The 19,952-nt window shown below is 46.8% G+C and overlaps 1 protein-coding gene across 1 annotated transcript; it reads right to left on the reverse strand.

The window, feature by feature from the left end:
• Positions 1 to 8,073: 8,073 nt before the first annotated feature.
• Positions 8,074 to 8,556, reverse strand: PHALS_13105 (uncharacterized protein; the record flags this gene model as incomplete). The annotated part of the gene is made up of 1 exon (XM_024728795.1): positions 8,074 to 8,556. One exon carries the CDS (start codon positions 8,554 to 8,556, stop codon positions 8,074 to 8,076), a length of 483 nt encoding a protein of 160 aa, XP_024579237.1.
• Positions 8,557 to 19,952: the final 11,396 nt, after the last annotated feature.

Below are 19,952 nucleotides of genomic sequence, written 5' to 3' on the forward strand. Positions count from 1 at the left end.
TATTGGCTTTGAGCCAAGTGGGTGCTCCCTGAACATGACAAGTGCATACTTCATGCGATCGTTGCGATTCCGAAGAAGTAGAAGGTGTCCCTCTTCTCCCTCTGTCCCTCTCGTCGTGAATCCGACTGACGACCGAGCATACTTCGCGAGTATCTTCGATGTCGGGGTGAGCCCGATTTTGCGCTGTCAAATGCGCAAATCGAAAACTCATATCGCGTGCCCTCAACATGTCAGCAGCGGTGCATGCGCTTTGCAAACAGTGGATGTCCACGAATTTGGTCGCATGAACCCAAGCCAATAACCAATGTCTGGATGGAATCTACATTGGATTGCTGGATGTATGATACATACGTGAGGCTTCGCGGTTCACCTCCAGAACAAGTAATTGGTTAGATGGTACGACCACACAATGATGTGGCTTCACTAAAACAAGAAGTCAGTACGCCACTGCAACAGCCAGTAGTTTTACATTTAATAAGGTTCAAATATATAGATAGAAAACCTATTGGTTTAGATGTAGGCGGCTTTGACGCATAAAGCAAGTGTAACGGGGTTGCCGTAGCTCTTTCGCTTAGAGAAAGATTGGTTAAGGTCAGCGACCTTCGTTCTAAACTGAAAACTTGTTCGAGTTTAGCGGTTCACGATCTTAACTCCAAAAGTAATCACGACCATAACACAAGGCAGATAAACTCTTCCGTTTACAACGTAAACTGTATTTCTCGGTTGTAGCACTTGTAATTAATCTACACCCGATTTGTTACGACCGAGACTGTGCGAGGATCGAGCAGCTCTCTTAATTACCTCAGCGGGCTTATAAAGCTGATGTCTTTGCTTGGCATATGGTCGTGAAGCACAAGGACCCATAGTGATCAGCGCGCGTTGAGGCGTTTTCAAGCAATAAAATGCTTTGATAGAGCACCTAAAGCAGAAGCTGTTGGCGTCGACTGCGTCCACGACGTTACCGTTGAAGATGGATGACGCTTCCCGACCAAAGCCACTCATGGTGACTGTTAAGACCTTCAATGACAAGAACGTAGAGAATCCTCTGTTCTGGGGGAGAGAGGAAGAGATGACCATGGCGTCCGCCATGTTCCAGCCCGAGCAACAGCGTATGGCGCAAGCTATCTCAAAGCTCGGTGGTCGAGCGCGGGAATAGACACTGATGTTCAACACTCCGGTCAAGCGATGTTTTCCTCCTGGCTAGAGCTGAAGCTGCAGCTTTCACAAGTGTTCTCGCCGCCTAACCAGGCACATCGCGTGCAATCGCGTTTCCGTGCAAAAAGGAATTGGTAGACTTTGTCCAAGAGTTGCGTACTCTCATTGCGGGTATGGCAGTCGATGTCTTCTCGAAGCGGTCACAGTGACCGTCTCTATAGAGGGCCTCCGAACTGGCGTGGCCACAATGGAAGTCTTCTGTGCGACCCGTCTTCTTTTGAAAAGTGGTAAATGTGGTATTGAATGCGAAAAACAGCTTCAAAACGGCACAAAAAGGTTATAATTCACACTCTAGTCCGAGCCGATGGATCACAGCTATACTGAGAACGAGGAGGCAGAGCTTCGAGCAGCATTCGACCACCGGACAGTATTTTGTCTTGGGAGACACCCGTCACCTTCCGATTGGTTGCCTCTCCGCAAGGAACGTCAAGGTTCGTCGAACCAACGCTTCTCTTCTCTTTTATCGCTTCTCACCAGTCTGATTTGTCGCGGGGAAAGTCAAGACGATCAACGTGCTGGAATTCGGAGTATCTGAGTTGGTGAACACTGAAGGTGTATCGGACAGGAGTCCCGAGTGAAGCATTGATGACTCATGAACACACCTCTGCTAGAAAGCAAAGGCGCTATTGGCGCGGGCGCCGGACCGAGACAATCAATGTGCTGGTGATAGGAGTATCCGACTTATCGAGCACCGAAATGTGTTTTTGACAGAGCCCCGAGCGTGGCACGCGCGCAGAACGTGGAGTGGTACGTAACCCACTGAGCGCTGCTCAAGTATAGGAACAGTTGCTGCATGCCATGCGTGGCATGGTCGGACAAGGTCCGAGGCATCGAGGGCGAGGCCTCAGTTATGCACATGGAGTGGCACGTAATTCACTGGGCACTGCTCACGTTTCGAAGCAGTTGCTGCATGCCAAGAGTGGCATGGTCAAACGAGGTCCGAGACATCTTAGGCAAGGCCCGCGTGGAGTAGCATATTATCCACTGGACGATGACTGCGGAACTAGCTGCCCTTCGTCGGATGTTGTTAATAACATCAAGGCTTTGATGGAGCAGCGAGTGGGGGCACTGGACGACGCCGAGGGCGTGGCCTCTCTGGTCTCGACGAGATGTCAAACCTCTATAGAGAGGAGAGAGTGATGCCTTGTCTTATCTGCAAGACGCAGGGCGTCAACCCTGACCCAAGGAGTGTCTACCGTAGACGATAGCGCTCAGCCATACACCTTGTCAACGGTATGACGGGAAAGAAAGACGGTGACGTCACCCTCGAAGCTGATACTCTTCTTGAGCTGGACGAGATATCCTTCAAACAGTTTGGCGGTGCCTTGAAGGTAGGCGATTCAGCCGAGGTGGTCAATAAACGACCGAAAGAGGAGATAACCTCGTCGTCGCTTCTGGATGAAGCTGTCCTTGTGGACACCAATTGTTGCTGAACGCACGAATTTATCGTCGATCCTTCAGGATCCTCAGATCCGTACTATGCTTTGAAAAAAGGAATTCAAGGCGTCATCTCCATAAATCCACCGTCGATTTTACCTCCGGACCGAGGTGTACGTCATGGGATTGACCTGGTTCCGGGAACCAAATACTGCGTAACTCGCCAGTGGCCCCTGCCCAAGCAATAGTGTGATGTCATTGACGCCTTTTTCCGCGCGAAGCACGAGGAAGCACTGGTGCGCCAGACCAAGTCTCCCCTTTCGACACCCACGTTTTGTACCCGGAAGCCGAACGGCAAGTGATGTATCGTTCACGCTTACAATAAGCTAAACGCGGAGAACATCCTTTCTAAAATCGGCGTCTGTGATATCATTCCGGCACCGACGCCGATTCTTAAAAAGAATATTCTCCAGAATAATATGGTTGGCTGTACAAAATACAGTGCACTCGACTTGGTCGATGGGTGTTACCAATTACTCATGAGAGCGAGTGATATTCCGCTGACAGCGGTGAGTACTCCGAGCGGGGTGCTCAGAGAGTGGCTGGTGATGCCCCAAGGGCTGTCAAATGCAACAGCAACATTTAATGTGACACAATTTATAGGTCCCACCGGGCGTACACACAGACATACCTCGACGACATCTTCGTCCACAGTCGTGCTGGGCACGGGAGGATAGGTGAGGAAAACCACATCGTTCATTTGATGGCCTATCGAATAAGCCGTATACTGGGAAACGTGGCCTTCGAGCGGATCCAGCTTAGGTCAAGGCCACTGTGGACTGGTCGATTCCAAAGAACGAAAATGACTTGCGCAATAGAACGACCCCGCCAACTACTTGCAGCAAATTATGCGGGAATAGCACGGCCATTGTCGAATCTCCTTAAGAAGAATACGGAGTGGTTTTGGGACACCGAGCATCGGGAGGCTTTTGATACGGTCAAAGACAGCCTCTTTAGGCACCAATACTGGCGTTACCAGACTCCGATCGTCCTTTTAGTGTCGTCTGTGAAGCTTCGAACTTTGGCATTGGCTGTGCACTGCTGCAAGCAGACACCGAAGGGCGAGATCGGGTGATCGCGTGGAATTTCGCCAGCTCAAGGCTGCAGAGAAGAACTACCCAATTTACGGCAAGGGATTACTTGCGATGAAGTATGCACTTGTCAAGTTCAGGGTATATGTGCTCGCTCCAAGTCAGTTATGATCTACATAGCTCATGCGTTATTTCGCACTGCGACTCAGTCGCCTCACCTCCCGCAGAGGATGGCCAGGTGGCCGAATATACCTTCGATGTGAAGTATAAGCCAAGAAAGCAGAATGCTACGGGCTGATGCGTTGTCACGCAGACTACATTATGGGCTTGGATATGTCATGACGTGACGTCGTCAGTGACGGATTAGATCCATACCGCGTAGCGGGTGACGATTTGTTCGTAGCACTGCTTCGGGCTCTCGGAAGCAAGGGGTTTGGAGTCTGGGACGAGAGACTGTTAGCGTGACTGCGTGCGCGGTTGCAACGATATTCATTGAAAAATGGATTGCTGAATTATAGCACCGACTCGACGGATACGCCACGAATTGTGATTCCTCACGATGAGGATTTGAAGTACAGTATGCTCTATGAGGTCCAAGATACCCCACTTAGTTGTCATCTTGGTCGTGAGAAGACCTACAGCTCTGTGAGGCGCCACTACTGGTGGCCTAAGCTGTACAAAAGGACGAGCACCTATGTGCGCACGAGTGAGACGTGTCAAAGGGGAAACCTCTTCGAATGCGGCACCGCCGCTGGCCAGTATGCTGTACCCTCCGGGTTTGGCGATCCATGAGTTTGGACTTTGTATTTGGTCTGCCGAAAGACTCGGCGGGCAACACGGGCGCCGTGGTCTTCGTCGACCGTTTAAGTAAGATGACTTATTTTGCGGCGATGACTGACACCATCGACGGTGTCGGTACAGCGACGCTGTTTGTGGACCACGTCCTTCGACGTGTTCTCCCAGAGTCAAATGTCTCCGACAGAGATCCACGCTTCACCGGGAAAATTTGGTCGGCGAATTTCAAGGTGCTGGGCATCAAGCTGGATATGTCAACAGCGGACCATCTGTAGACCGATGGTCGGACTGAACGGGTGAATTGCGTGGTCGACGGCTTCCTTCGCAGCGACTGCGCTGTGACACCGAGAGACTGGAGCGCCATGCTGCCACTCATAGAGCACGCCTTGAACACTGCAGTGCATTCGTCTACCGGCTACACGCCGTTCTACGTGAGCGGGATCGTTCATCCTCGCATCCCGCTGGTGCCGCCACCCCGTAGTTTAAGGCTTGGTGGTGGAGAAATAGCCGAGCCGCTAGCTAATGTCAGTCTTCTCACTATTCGAAAAGAAGTCGATAACTATTTGTCTACTAGAATGAATGTCTTACGACACGTTCGCGATGCGATGGCTGAAAGACATGCAGATGGAATATGCAGACGGAAACGGAGAAAGATTTGTTGAAATCATTGAGGTCGGAGACCTGATTTATCAAAATGCAAAAACCTCCCTACCCATAAAATTTCTGCTGCCTTTAGGACAAAGCTCCGCCACGATTTATTGAACCTTTCAAGATTGTGACCAAGCGGGGCCTTACGTTAAACCATCCGAAGCGAATGCGTCCCCCCCGGTGTTATAAAAGGCTTGCTCAAGCCTTACCGGGATCCGGCGCAAGTGAATGCGGAAACATTTGCGCCGGAGCGGCGCCATACAGGCGCTCGACCACCCAAAAGCTGGACTAGCAACTGATTTTGATCACGGAGTGCAACGATCCCCATCCTTATCGGCGCCAAGTGCTCCACCTTTGCATAAAGCAACTCATTCGTCTGCTTAAAAGCTAGGAGCCGTTCCGATAGAGATCTCAACGTGAGGCAGCCGGTGCACAACGTAGCCCAAGCTCTCTAATTCTTCTGCGCGGCGGTATGCGACCTCGGCATGACGCTCAGCGGCGTCCCGATCGCGACGGACCTCGTCCTCAAGAGCTCGAAGAGCATCGCGAGTCACCGGACGGCGATCGGCCAAGTCGTCATCGTCCGCCCCCGACTCTTCTCGACGAATATGGCGGTATCAACTATCACGTAGGGCGTATTGGGGGTCGACGTCGTCGCCCGGGTCAAACTCAGTTTTTGAGGTGCCACTTTGATAGGACCCTCAGATATCATGGACGTTTATGATCATAGAAGATATGACGTTCCGCATCGTCGTACGCCCTGCGCTTATCGGCAATAACCAGGAAAGCCGACGGGCCATGAGGTGAGCTCAAGCTATGGCCCTAAGCTGTTGTGGTCACAGACTCACCCGTGTGAGAAACCACAGAGCTCGCGGGAGCGTAATGAATCAGCTCATACGTTGCAAGCAATCCGAAGGAAGTCAGCGGCGCACCATAAGTTTGGCAAACTCAAACCGAAGATGGCGCTTCATAGATATCGCGTCTGTATTCCTGGTCGTGTGACCCTGTCGCTGGCAATGCAATACGCGGTACTCGGTTACCGAGCTTGGGCTACGCTATCCTTGAAGCCGCGGACGTGCTGTCCGAAGTTGCACTGCGTGCAGGAGACAAAGAAGGACTCTGCCCGCAGGCGTTCTCGGAACCAGTGAGGCTGGGAGTCTACCGTGTCCTCGACCCAGGGCTCATTGAGCAGAGATTTTGTGAAGTAAGTTCTGGTGATGTTGTGGTGTCATAGATACGCGAGCCTCGTTCGAAATGACTATTGAATGTGAACTGCAGGTGTTCACAATCGTGATGGGGGAGAGTGTCACGGCATTTCACGTGCCCTGGTAAGGGTTTGGGTCACACACGATGAAGCGACCACACAATGGTGTGGATATACTTAGACAAGAAGTCATTCCGTGGCTGGAACAGCCAGTAGTTATACTTTGGAATTCTACTATATAGATAAGAAGACCTATATATTTAGATATAGCGGCTTTGCCGCAAATAAATCCGAGAAATACCGTGTACGTTTTAAACGGAAATAGTAATTAGCCTTGGGTTAAGATAGTGATTACTCTTTTAGTAAGTGGATCGCGATCCGCTACACTCGTACTGGTTCAAAGTATAGAACAAAAGTCACCGACCTTAACCAAGCTTTTTCTGAGCGAGCGAATACGGTAGCCCTGCTGCACATTCGACTGAAAGGTTTGTCAAACTCTAGGGTGGAAGAGCAACGTAAATCATAAAAGTCATCATGACGATCAAGATCATCACAGTGCAAATGCCCTGAACGAAGTGGAACTGAATTAATATCCAAGTTTAATAATGACAAAGGTCTCACGTGGAGCCACCGTGTGGGTTGTCACTCTAGAGGAAGCCAGACAGACCTTGACGAAGAGCGGAAGAATAATTTGAAGAAAAAGATTATTTAAGATTGAAGAATATGGGTATACCCGTTGCCAGGTCCCATTACACACTTGTGTGGACCACAAACTTTGTGGATCTAACATTAACTGTACACTTTGTATAGTTGTATAGCTCCTTTCAATTCTGTTGTATCAGAACTGGAAGTACTTATCAGCTAGACAGGTTATAAGCGTATTGGCTATAATAAATGTCGTGTCACCTTTCCCCCTCTTGACAAAAGACCCGCTGGTAGCGAGCAAAACGCGGCGAAACGTGTCAGTTGACCTAAGCCTACCTGAGTAAGTGTGTGTGCACGGACGGGCAATTCCAGTTACAGCCAAACCCAAAAATTGTCTCAGCTTCATATTGTTTGGCACAGGCCAATCATTGATGAATTTCACTTTCTTCGGATCTACAAGAACGCCATTCTTGACCACAAAGCAGTCGAGAGCGGGAATTTTGGATGCAAAGAACATCTTTTTCGGTTAGCGAAAAGTTTTTTCTTTCGCATAAGTTGGAAGACTTGACAAAGATGATCAAGATGAACATCGATATCAGACTTCTCACCCGATTTTTCTTACCATAAACGGATAGATCGTCGAAGTAATTTGGTGCAAACCCTCTCATTGGACAAAGAAGATACCATTCTGTTGAAAGTCGCGGGAGCTTTCTTCAGACCTTGCGGCATTACCAACCATTTCCACAGCATACCACTGAGGGTACTGACTGCAGGTGGTGGTGTTACCATTTCGTGCATTCCTTGCGTGAAACCGCAGTCTAGGCAGGTATGGCTGCATCGTTTAATTTAATGAGAGCGTGAACAATGCGCCAACCACCTGTGGCTCTCCTCGCATAAAATGTTGTGATACAATAAGAGACTTACTCTCACGCACATGACCAGCCTTCAGTCGCTGCGCAAAGAGCTTGATAATCGCAATGACTTCTTGTTTCGGCAACGGCCACTGCCGCGTGATAAAATACTTGGTACCAGGAAGTATGTCAATCTCATAACGAATGCCTTTGTCTGATGGCGATTTGTCCGCCACCTTGTCGGGAATTATTCCTTTACAACTTCATACACGAGGTTTGAGGTTAAAGCGTCCCACGACTGCTCATCAAACGATACCTTCCGTGTCTTCTTATCAAATTCTTCCGCAGTATTGATTTCATCGTCAATAGTTTCTTCGACAGTCGCACAAATTTTCAAAATTTCGCCTTTCGCTTGGCTACGCTTCCGCGTCTTCTTGCTCATCAACGGCAAGAAAATCAATTCTTTGACCAAACATGGAGGAATTTCAATCTTCACGTGACGGAAAATATCGACGTCACCTTCTTCGTTGTAGGCCACAACATCTATAAACTCGCTTAGAGTGTCGTATTCTTGAACACTTCCTATATCAGTACAGCTTGCACCTTGATCAGGGTCACGCAAAATACTTGACGTAAAGCTCGTTTTGGTGGCCTTCGTATTATTTCCGCGGGATGGATATTTGCCTTTAGTTCTACTATTCGTCATACTACCATCGACCATGACATCCATGTCAGTATTTTCTGGCGCCTATCTGCTCCACTTCCAGTTAATGACGTTACTTTTGTCTTCAGCTTATTCTATGATTATGAAGGACCCACGCACAGTCCAATATCACTCGAAACGTCCGTGACTTCTTCAACAGATGCATATGCCCATACGGTTTTGCTCGTCGTCATGCAGCTCGAGACACCGCTGCACGACTTGTTGACGACGATTTTCATGTTCATTCAGTCAATGCTGGGCTGGTAACGCTTCAGCTATTGCATACCTAGGATTCTATCAAACCTATCATCGAGGTTAAGTTGAAAGCTTGTCTTTCCCTCAAATATACTTTAATTTATTGCCAAGCGAATGACTTGCTTCGGTACTTCATTCTAAATCCGTTCGCCAAACAAAAAAACTTCTTTCACATTGGGCAGGCTGACACCATACCCAGTCAAAACTTGCGCTCGAATAAATTGTTCGACGCACCGGCGTTAATCAATGGGTGTAGGGATTTATAAAAACCATCTAAAAGACTTCTCGGACAATCAAAGTTGCACTTAGTCTGACACTTTCATCACTCATAGTGAAAAATCATGTGCATCATGCACGTTGGGGCCAGAGTTCTGTGTATCTACAGCATCCACAGTACTCTTTTCGGGCCCGTAAAGAGCTTCGCCCCTACTAGTCGCTCCATTTTTTTGGGAGCACTCGGATGTACGAGCTTAATAGCGTCCGCGATTATCCGAACGAGCACCCTGCGTCTGTTTTTGACTTGGCAAAGACACTATGCAGCTTCGGGCAATATGACCCGACATCCCACAACAAAAACTTTCCATCGCCGAGAGAACACTCATTTCCAGGCGTGGAAATGTACGAGATGTCCATTGGCTCTCGACGATCACATGTACTGGTCGACTGGACGTGCTTGTTGTGGTTCGAAGCCATCAAACCTGGCTTGTTGGATGCAAAAATCCTATTGCATCGCACGATTGACGGCATCATCCAGCATATTAAGATACTCATAGAACAATTTATTCTGGGTCGGACCATCAAAACGACACGCCATGAACGCTACAATTCGCGATAAAACATTGATTGGACAATGCTCGTTACAATGCAGCGAGGACGCTGTGCATACGAGTGTAGTCTGTTTCAACCTTGACGAAGCTTCAAGAACTCGGCATGGGCGCAGAAGTTTTTCTGTGATGGTTTAAACGCCTTCATTAGCTCGATCTTGAAGTTTTCGTATCTGGAAAGCAGTCTAGATTGGCTAAACGCTTCTCAAACGCTCAACCCTTCGTAATACCCGCAAGGTTGGACATCGTTAGCAACACTTGTTACAAGGGGTCTCGAAGTAATTGCCGCACCCAACTTGACAAACCGCCGGAAGAGAGGCTCACGGTTAAAAGAACCGCTTAGCTTCAGAGACATAGTTCTGTACGGAGAAACAGGGGATGCAACCTGCTTCCGAGAGTCCATAATATTATGATGCATGGAATTGACGGTCGCGTTCGCCATATCATCCGGAGATGATGTCTATAGTAAGCCGACTACAGCAGCTTCGCCAATGACTTCTCGCATCCGCTGAAAAGCCATCCATTTATAATGAGGAACGACACCCCTTTTTAGGGTCGCGTAAGCCATGTCAAGCACGTGCTGTAGGGTTTTATTCATTACACTCTAATCCCTCTCTATCCGGCGCGGGGAGTGAACCCTGGACCTCCCAGTTCTGAAGTGAGTGGCATTCCACTGCACCACAGGATCGGTGCCATCCATTTATGTGAGGACAAACGAGGAAACAACTCATTCGTCAACACCTCATTTTGTGGCACTGATGGACCGAGTGGTACTCCAACTCCTTCCATGTAGCTCGGACAAGGAAAATAGTATGGCTTGGAATAGAATGCGCGCCATGCTCAACAGCCGTGTCTTCAAATCAAAAATGAGTGTCGTTAACAAAAAACCGCTTAATGCGCTATCAGAGAGCGCTGTTCACAAACAGCCCCCCAAACACAGCACACACGCTTGTGCGACGAGGAAGCGATCCATGATATGGAGAGAGAAGGATAGTCCCGAATTGAAGGGGAGAGGAACGACTGCAGCACTTAAAGCTAAATTTGCAGCTGATTTAAAATTCCATGCGCAATACCAAAAGGGGTCCAGAAGGTTTTACAAATCAAGCTTTGGGCTCCTGATTTATATATGAAGGATGTACTGAGGTTGAGCCTCAGCTCAACTTATACAAGATCTTGGTTATTCGGATCTTGAGTTTGAAAATCTTGAACTTCAACTTTTGTGGAAAGTATCTAGTATAAGGGACTGGACACGCCAAACACTTCGAAAGACAGAAACACGTCGGTCTTGTCACTGGTACAGAGCTCCAAGTAAGTCTTCTGTATCAAACAAAACGTTTCTGACTACATATAAGGTGTCACGTATGTATTTGGCACCGTACTGTAATCGCCTTTTCCCACAATTGCGTACAGAAGAAACATATATGTATCTTCATATAATGGCTAAGTGTAGCCCATTGCAACTAAAGAAAACCAATCAATTAATCTGACACTGCGTAAACTATACCACGCTGCTAACAGCTCCTCTTTTCCAGGGCTTGGCGTTTGCGTTGAGATTATGACTGCATGTGGCTTATTGAAAGCGTGCATGATCTGGAAGTATGAAAAGCTATAATTGTTTTGCAACTTTACTCGTTTTAGCCCTTTGACGTTTCGCGCAGTATCTGATTTTACGAGGTAGTATAAATGAATGTCGAACACCTGATCTGCGGGCGACACCTGCGATAGTTATCTCGATATTTGATCGAGTTATTTGCTCAGAATATGATATGATATGAAAAACTTTTAGAATACGTACGAGTAGACAATTTGCGTCTGTCACTCAGTACTATTGGGTAGACTGGATGATGAATTCATCCATGACAAAAAACGAGCTCAGATTCTCTTTCAGTACTATCAGAACCAGCTCGTTAATCTCGCTGTCTCGCAATTCCTAGCCAATTTATCAGAGCTCCATGGGAGCCTCTGCATGGGTTATAGATGCGCGACTAACTTTTATCTTGTACTGCTCCATTCATATTGCCCACCACAAAGTAGTCAAGCTTTAATGCGTTGCACGGTAAACACGACACGCAGTGTTGCTGACTCAACAATACCACCAGGATGAAAATTTATTTGCAACATTGAGCATAGCCCTTCTACTTGCAGCTATCTTTGCAAGAAATTCCATTTGTGATCTCGGCTCAAAGCCCTCGGGGTCGTATCAACAGAGACAAATCCCAGAGACCGCGATAAGACGTCGCCTTCTTCCAGATAAAAACTAAAGGCCCCGGCATAAAGCTGTCCTTCAATGTTTCAGCGGGTGTAATACCTGAACGCTCTAGGCAAACAATCGCTGCCACCCATCTCAATGGTACATTCTTGAGGATTGCTACTCGTATCCGGATTCGCTCCCAGGCTTTTATCGAGCTTTTTTTGATAACATCATTGCTAATTATGTCAACCAATGCCATTCCCTGCACCAACCTGTCACAAATGATTCCCACACCATACCTGTTTGCTTTATATTAAAATTGGGCTTATCACTCATCAACCGTTTACCAGAGAAAAGGTGCGGGATACCAGCTTTTTTAAACCTCAGTCGATTTATGTCTTGACGCCTTCATAGGATGAGATAACTCGTATCCATGTCAAAGTCAAGCGGCCTCTCACCTTACTTAATGCTCGATATTCAGAAGAATATTAACAGAACCCTTGACAAATTTTACGCGTCTTTGCGTCGCGAGATGCCCAGAAGTAGTATTCGCACTTGGCAAACAGAAATTTGTATAAATTTTACTATTTCTATCAGTCGTGTGTCACACGTAACTTATGAATCGTATGAGAATACCGGGGCTTTACAATGCTTAGTTTATTGACGTCTGTGACGAGTAAGCTTGGGCGATAAGCCTTTCCACTCACAGAGATCGTCGTTTCCTTTACAGCAGGGTCACATTGATTTACACTCCATGAGGTACACCAAAGTTTAGGTTTCTCGTTTATGCGCAAAAGAAAACGAAAGATTTGTGATCTGAACCGGCGTGGTGAAGGGGGTTATAACAGGAAACGTTTCTTATTATGGTGTTCATACACATTACACGATTATTGTTCGGCTTAAAGCAAAGCTCAGACGTAAAATGGTGAGCTTGATGATCAAGTATCAAAAGAAGTACACGATATAGATTAGGGTGGTGGAACCCGTCGAGGAGAGATCTGCGGGACACATGAGCCGCCAGCTTCACGATGTGTAGGATCAGAAAAAGCAGGTGCGTCATTACGGTCGACGCCCTGCAAGCCTGGCACGGTGATGCCTGACGTTTGGTGATAATGGACACAGTCTTCTTATCGACTCGACACAGCGCCTGCACCCTCGAAGGGGGCCATATGATCAGCTCTAACCCGAATTATCTTCGCTTCTCTACAAAAACGCCTTGAGAATGAGGTAGCCTATTCCTCTGCAGGAGTCGAGCACACGTTCCCCATGGCGATAAGAAATATAGTATGCTATCAATTAGCCGGATCCGATTTGGCAAATGGATTAAGCCCATCGGCAAGCACAAATAGTTGCGGAAATGTTAGTGCTGTAAATTCACATATGGGATATGGACTTGAAACACCGAAATTCGCCCGACGTGATGCAGCGAGTTATTGCCCAATACACGAGCGGAACATTAGTCATAGAATTATGCATCGTACGCGCAGATCCTCAGTCCTAAGGGATAACGTTTGTGTAGTTAGCATCAGCGAGTGTACTCTATCTGTTAACTTCGCTCTGATACCAAGCGCCGGTGGGAGTACTTGACTCATTCCCGGATCCGGTTAAGAACCACGTCGCCTCACAGTCCCTGTTGCTTACCAAAACGACGATAGCAAAACAGACATTTGATTATAGTATCGTTCGTGGCTTGACTATACAGTCCGTGACTTCGATATGGAGGTCGTCGCTCACCACCGACGCCTTCTTGTCTCCATAAGCCTGCTGGCACAGCTTTTGCAATTGTAAAAAACTCAACTACACTCGCTCATGGAAAGTGTATGGTGTCATGATAGCCGCCTGTTCTATTTGATAGGTACGGACAAAAAAGCACGAAGTCATTAGCGGCAACTGCACCACGTAAATCGTGCTGACGTAAGACCCAAGGTTTTCGGAGTTAGGGCGTCCCTTTTGCTGTACCAGATAAAGTTGACCCCTGTGAATTTGCCGGCTACATAGGAAGTTGCGATTGTGGTTTCCACCCACGTTCTAATCGCTCGTGCGAGGAATGTGGTTTGGATTATTTACACATAAACCTTAGGATATGCCCGTATTTTATTGGAAATATCGAATTAAGTAATTCTATTTCTAGCAAACAGCATTAAAAGTCAAACTAACCGAGAGCGCAATTTTGTTTGTGGACAGCAGACACCATATGTGTAGAAAGAAAAACAATGTTTGATAAAACCTTACCAATTTACTGCGCATTTTACGCTCAACCACAACGTTGTGCTTCTAGTCAGTGACGCTAGCTCTTGTCGATATAAATCGGCAAATGTACTTTGCAGTTTAGACGGGCTGATAGCAGCAATTCGAATCGCATCGACAGCTTTCACCCCACCAAAACTAGAAATATTGATGGGGTTGTAAGCGCATACGTATACATTTGTTGTAAAGCGGAATAGACGTGTACGGCATGGATAATGCAAACTTAATTAAAGCGAGAATGTTTTTCCGATACCCCGGACTTTTGCGGCAGTGCAAGGTATAATATCATTTCCACGCAATGGACGCAATACGTTGGTATGCAGCAAATATATATAGCCTACCTGAAACTTGAAACAAAGTTTGCCGAAACGACACTGTGAAGTGCAATCTTGATCTGCGGCTTTGTCTAAGAACAGCTATTGCAATCGGGGTGGTGTGGCAAGAAACAAGGATAAAGGCATAACTTGCAAATTCAAAAGTAGCTTGTTTGTTATCTACCCTGGGCCCAAACTTCTTTGCGGTAGCAATGCCGTATTTACCCCGTCCACAATCGCTCGGTTGAGACCTATCTGGCAACTTTTTGCCACGTACGACAGCCGCCTCTACATAACCACTCGGTTACAAATTGTTAAATAGAAGGTGACAAGCAACTTAGTATATTTAGGTCCTTAGCTCGCAAACCTGTGCTACCTCAAAGCCTATCCTTCAAGATCCTTCTAGAAGCTTCTGCAAACAATCTTATTTATCTAAACCAATGTACGACTCTTATCATATCCGTAATTACGTCCGTAATCAATAGTCGAAACCGACCTGCTTCAGCCGTTGTATAAAACCGCGATCATATAAATTTCTGTATCGGGTCATTCAGCGGTGCAATCTCGAGACTTCACTACCGCTAATGCTGGTCATGCTTGGTTGCTGACTTGGTCTTGATTCCGTGTGCTTTAGTCAGCATATCTGCAAGCTGATACTTTGTGTCCATATAGTCAATTTTTATCGTTTTTTTGCACGTTCTCACGAATGAAGTGGTGCTTGATATCCACATTTTTCGTCCTCGCATGTTATCCGGCGTTATCGGCCAATGCGATTGCTTCTTGATTATCTTTCCACCATTCGTTCCTGCAACTTGCTCATGACCCATGTCCTCAAGCATTACTCGCGTCCAAATAGCTTCTTGTGTACAAAGGCTGAGAGCCAAATATTCAGCCTCAACTGAGCTGAGAGCAACAGTCTACTGACACTTCGACTTGAATACACTTTGCAACCATAATTATCACTTCTAATACCAAATGTCTGTCATCGGTGTTGCTGCCTCAATCTGCATCCGAGTACGCCTTGACTTTAACGCCCCCACTACCTCGACAGACATTCACGATTTGGCGCATAGTCTTCAGACAGCAAAATACGCGAATAGCTGCACTCAAATGTCGCAGCCCAGGATTCTCCAAAATATAAGACAGCTGCGTAACCACGTGCACAATATCCGGTCAAGTGGGTGTCGTAATGTACAATAGACAACCTATCAACGATCAATATGGCTTCGTGCGCATTGCCACACGCCCATCTTCCGTTGTAGGCGACTGTTACGACGACAACTTCAATCCTGATGTGCACGGGTTATCTTCGCACTTGGCATCTTGTTGACCAAATAGACTGACCACGTCGTCGATATATCGGGTCTGCTTGATTATAGGTGTCCAGCTGACCTGTCGTGGCAGATTTCTCTGCCCAAAATAATTTACGCCTTGCCCAATCCTTTCATCATTACAGCATTCTTGAGCATTTCCTTTACCTGATTGATCTCCTTGCTAGCTCTTGCTGCAGTAATCATGTCATCCAAACAGAGATCAACGAATACAAACGTTCTTGGGAGCTCTTGACGTAAACGCATTGGTCCGCTCCGCAGCTCATGAAGCCATTCACCGCAGAGACACGATGTATTGTCTTATTTCAGGCATGTGCTGCTTGCTCCAATCCGTAAACAGCCTTGTTCAGCTGACACACGTAACCTTGAGTGTTGTTGACACCAAGTGGAACTTCCACAAAAAAGTTGTCCGTCAACACGCTGTTGAAAAAAGCGTGTCGACATCCAGCCATTCCATTTGCAAGTCGCATTTCGCGCTTACTGCGAGAATAATCCGGGACAAATTAATGTTGGCAACTGTGGAATAAGTCTAAAAAGACGCCATGTTTCTGCTAGAAACCTTGTGCGACCGGTACCGAACGATAGCGCCATTCTGATCACGATTCTTCGCAAAAACCCATAGTAATCCAATAGTGCGACTAGTATCACCTCGTGGATTCAATGTCCACGTTCGATCCTCTTCATGACAGCGAAGCTCAGTGTGCATTGCTTCACGCCACTGTTATGCATCGTCGCTTGCTATTACTTGAGCATACGTAGTCGGTAAGTCGGTGTCGTCGTTAGTGTTTCACGGCGTTAGCAAGAACGGCTTCTGCAATGAGTCCATCTTCATCAATTGTAGCACGCTTTGGAGTCGGTGGGCCATCACTGCTTTGTCTTGAATCTTCAGCTTCTGGTCCGTTCCTTAACATGAGCACCGGCTCACGTATTTCTCTTGTTCTCGACACCTCGGGTCGAAACACCAAACAATTTTCTTGACTCACTTATGACGGTGGACGGTACTCCGCTAACTCCAGTCTGTTTTCGATAGAGCGTTCAGCAGGCATTAGCTGATATACATCAACGCTTGAATATCGCTCATTTTCACATCTATAACTGGATCTTCCATAGCTTCCTTAGGGATGCCCATCATTGGCTATTTATTCGCTTGATGCTGAATCTTTACCTCGATTACTTGAACAATTGATTCTGGCTTGAGCGCTTGAGTGTCGTAGATGCGATCGACTTCACGCTCACCCAACTTCACGGATCGCGGCACTTTGACCTTGGCATTTGTCAAACAAGCGATAGCCCTTGACATTCTCCGCGTAGTCGAAAAATATACACTTAAATTTCTTCAGTTCCAAATGAGTCCTTTTTACATTATCGACATGAGCGTAACCTTACGAGCCAAACACGCGCAAGTGATCTATTTGAGGCTTCACCTTGAAAGCCAACTCGTACGGCGCGATATCGGTATGGGCTATATTAGAGGGAGCGATTAATCAGATAAACCGCCTTATTCACCGCATCCGCCTACTATTCAGTCAAAACGTCCGTGTAATGCAACATACTGCGGGATTGTCCTGTTTACACGCTCCGCCACTCCGTTCTGCTGAGAATTGCATGGAACGGAACACCGGTGGATGATTTGTTAACATATGTCAGCCATTGTCTTGTTTAAACACTCTTCTACGTTGTCGGATTGCAAACCCTTGAAATATATACACCATTTATTCTAATAAAAACCTCCTGAATTCTTATAACATGCCAGCCCACTCTTGCTCTTGATCATGAATATCGCTACATACATAAAAAAAATCATCCACAAATGTTAAAATATACTTGGCACCCTCCTTCAATGGAGTCCTCATTGGCCATATGATATTTGTGTGCACGCACTCGAGTACACGAGTCGTCTCCGTCATTAAATGTGAAGGAAATGTGGTTACTGTCTGCTTGCCCTTCAAACATCCGGCACATACTATTTGTGTCTTGCTTTACTAGTGGGATGCCTTTCGTCAGACGCTGCGTCTTGGGTGTCCCAAGCTAGCAATCCAAAGCTCCAACTGACTCTCACCCCGGAATACTCCACAGGACATGCTTATGCCTTTCCAATTCTTGTACCCGACGCAATCGCTTTATTCGTGATGACGCATGACGAATGCGAGAACTCAACATTCATGACATGCTCCGCAAGCCTGCCGACTGACAGTAATCTTCTGTTACTTCCAGATGACACATGACAAACACGAGAATTCAACACTCATGACCCGCTCCGCAAGCTTGCCGACTGACAGTAATCTTTTGTCGAGTCCTGGAATGTACAGAACTTCAATCATGCGAATAGCCTTTCTGTCCAAACCGGTCAGTTTCACCGTGCCGGCTCCTTTTACGATCAACTACTTGCCGTCTGCAATCTAAACTTCAACGCTTGCTTTAAGACACTTGTAATCGAACAAGTCCTTTCTGTGCGGGGTCATGTGGGAAGTCGCCCCACTGTCATCAACCATCCTGCTGATCTTCCTTCACCAACAGCAAACACCGCGTCGTCACTGTCGAATCGCTTCCCAGCCGAGCAATTCCGCTTCATGTGTCCAAACTTGTCACAGTTGAAGCATTTGCCCTGAGACCCACCGTTATTTCACCACCCTTTCGCCCATTATCCCTTTCGTCTTTAAATTTTCTCGAGCTTCCATTTTCGCAAAACGCTTTCTACGTGGCTTCCTTCCTCTGTCGCTTTTCTGATTCCTTGAGCAGCTTCTGCTTGACCTCGATCAGTGTTATGTCCCTCGCATTCTCCAAATCGACGAAACTAGTTTGTATTTCGACGGCAGACTACTCTAAAGTACCACCAGCTGGCGCGACTCATCTACCGGCTCCCCCGAGGTCTGGAGCCCTACCACCAGCTCCGTCGAATGACTCCCAATGTTTTGCCATGCTTGTACTCTTTTCCATCTTGAAATCGTGGAGTCGACGCGTCATCGTCACACGATTGTGGAGCGTCGAGCGATTGTAGAAATCACGGAGAGTCCCCCAAGCCTCTACGACACGCGTAGCCGACCAAATCTTGATCTGGTGTTGGATCTCGACACCCTTCGTGATGATGCCTAACGCCTCAGCATCGTGCACAAGCCAGGTCTCCGTAATATCGTTCTCATCCTGACGGCCATAACGTACCCTTTCTTGCCACGTTAAACTCCCAGTGGTAATAATTCCCACTACCAAGGAGGTCTTCGGCTCCATTGCAGACCAAGGCGAGAAGGACATAGAGCTGTTAACCTGTTGAAAAAAGAGTAAAAACTAAATTGAATATTTTCAGGTCCCTACTTCGCTAACCTGTGCTACATCTAAGCCTATCCTTCTAGAATCTTCTACAAGCAATCTTATTCACCCTAACCAAAGAACGACTCTTATCATATCCGTTATTACGTCCGTAATTAATAGTCGTAATCGACATGCTTGAACCGTCGTATAAAGTCGCGGTCACATAACCGCCGTTCAGCGGTCACAGATCTTGTTCATACACACAACTGCAACAGCACTATTTATATCCTTCCATTTAAGTGCACGTTCTTGTATACCCAACGATTTTGTGCATATCAAGCAATGAAACTTCAGTGCTTATCTTTTTGTCAACATTTTTATCAGTCTGACTGCCACCAGCACGTCACTTGGGCTTGTATTGAACTTCGATTACTATCGTAAAATGAGTACTTCAAAATTTGTATAGGTCAGACCACTTCTTTATCGGCGCTATACAGACCGATGTTCTGGGCTTCCATTGCAAATGATATAATTTGTTTGATGAAGCTTTGAGCGCACAAGACCGTACTTTATCGAAAGATAACGTTGTCAGTCGTCGAGCATTAATTATATCTACCAAAAACGCACCTGCAAACTCAAAAACACACTCTTGTTCTCAATAACGAGCACGCTAATTCATAGGCTTCATGTCGTTGTCAGATACTTGAGTACAAAATTGGTACTACCTGGTGTGACATGTTGTACCGCTCATCAGCAAACGCCATATTCGACCGAGTGTGCGTCGCGATGTACATCAAAGCGTCAACGAGCACACAAGAAAGAAAATGGAATGCTGCCATCTTGTTGCCTAATGTAATCGAGCTTCGAGCTGATCTTCGCTGGTGCTTGGACGTCCTTGTAGTCTTCACGCTGAACCACTGTCCAAGTCGTTTCATATACAGGAACGCATTAAACAATTACAGTAGACTCCCGCTTAAATACGCCAATTGATCCGGTACGATTTGTGCGCACTTAA

Source organism: Plasmopara halstedii, assembly GCF_900000015.1.
Source record: "Plasmopara halstedii genome assembly, contig: Scaffold_650, whole genome shotgun sequence".
NCBI classification, from domain to species: domain Eukaryota; phylum Oomycota; class Peronosporomycetes; order Peronosporales; family Peronosporaceae; genus Plasmopara; species Plasmopara halstedii.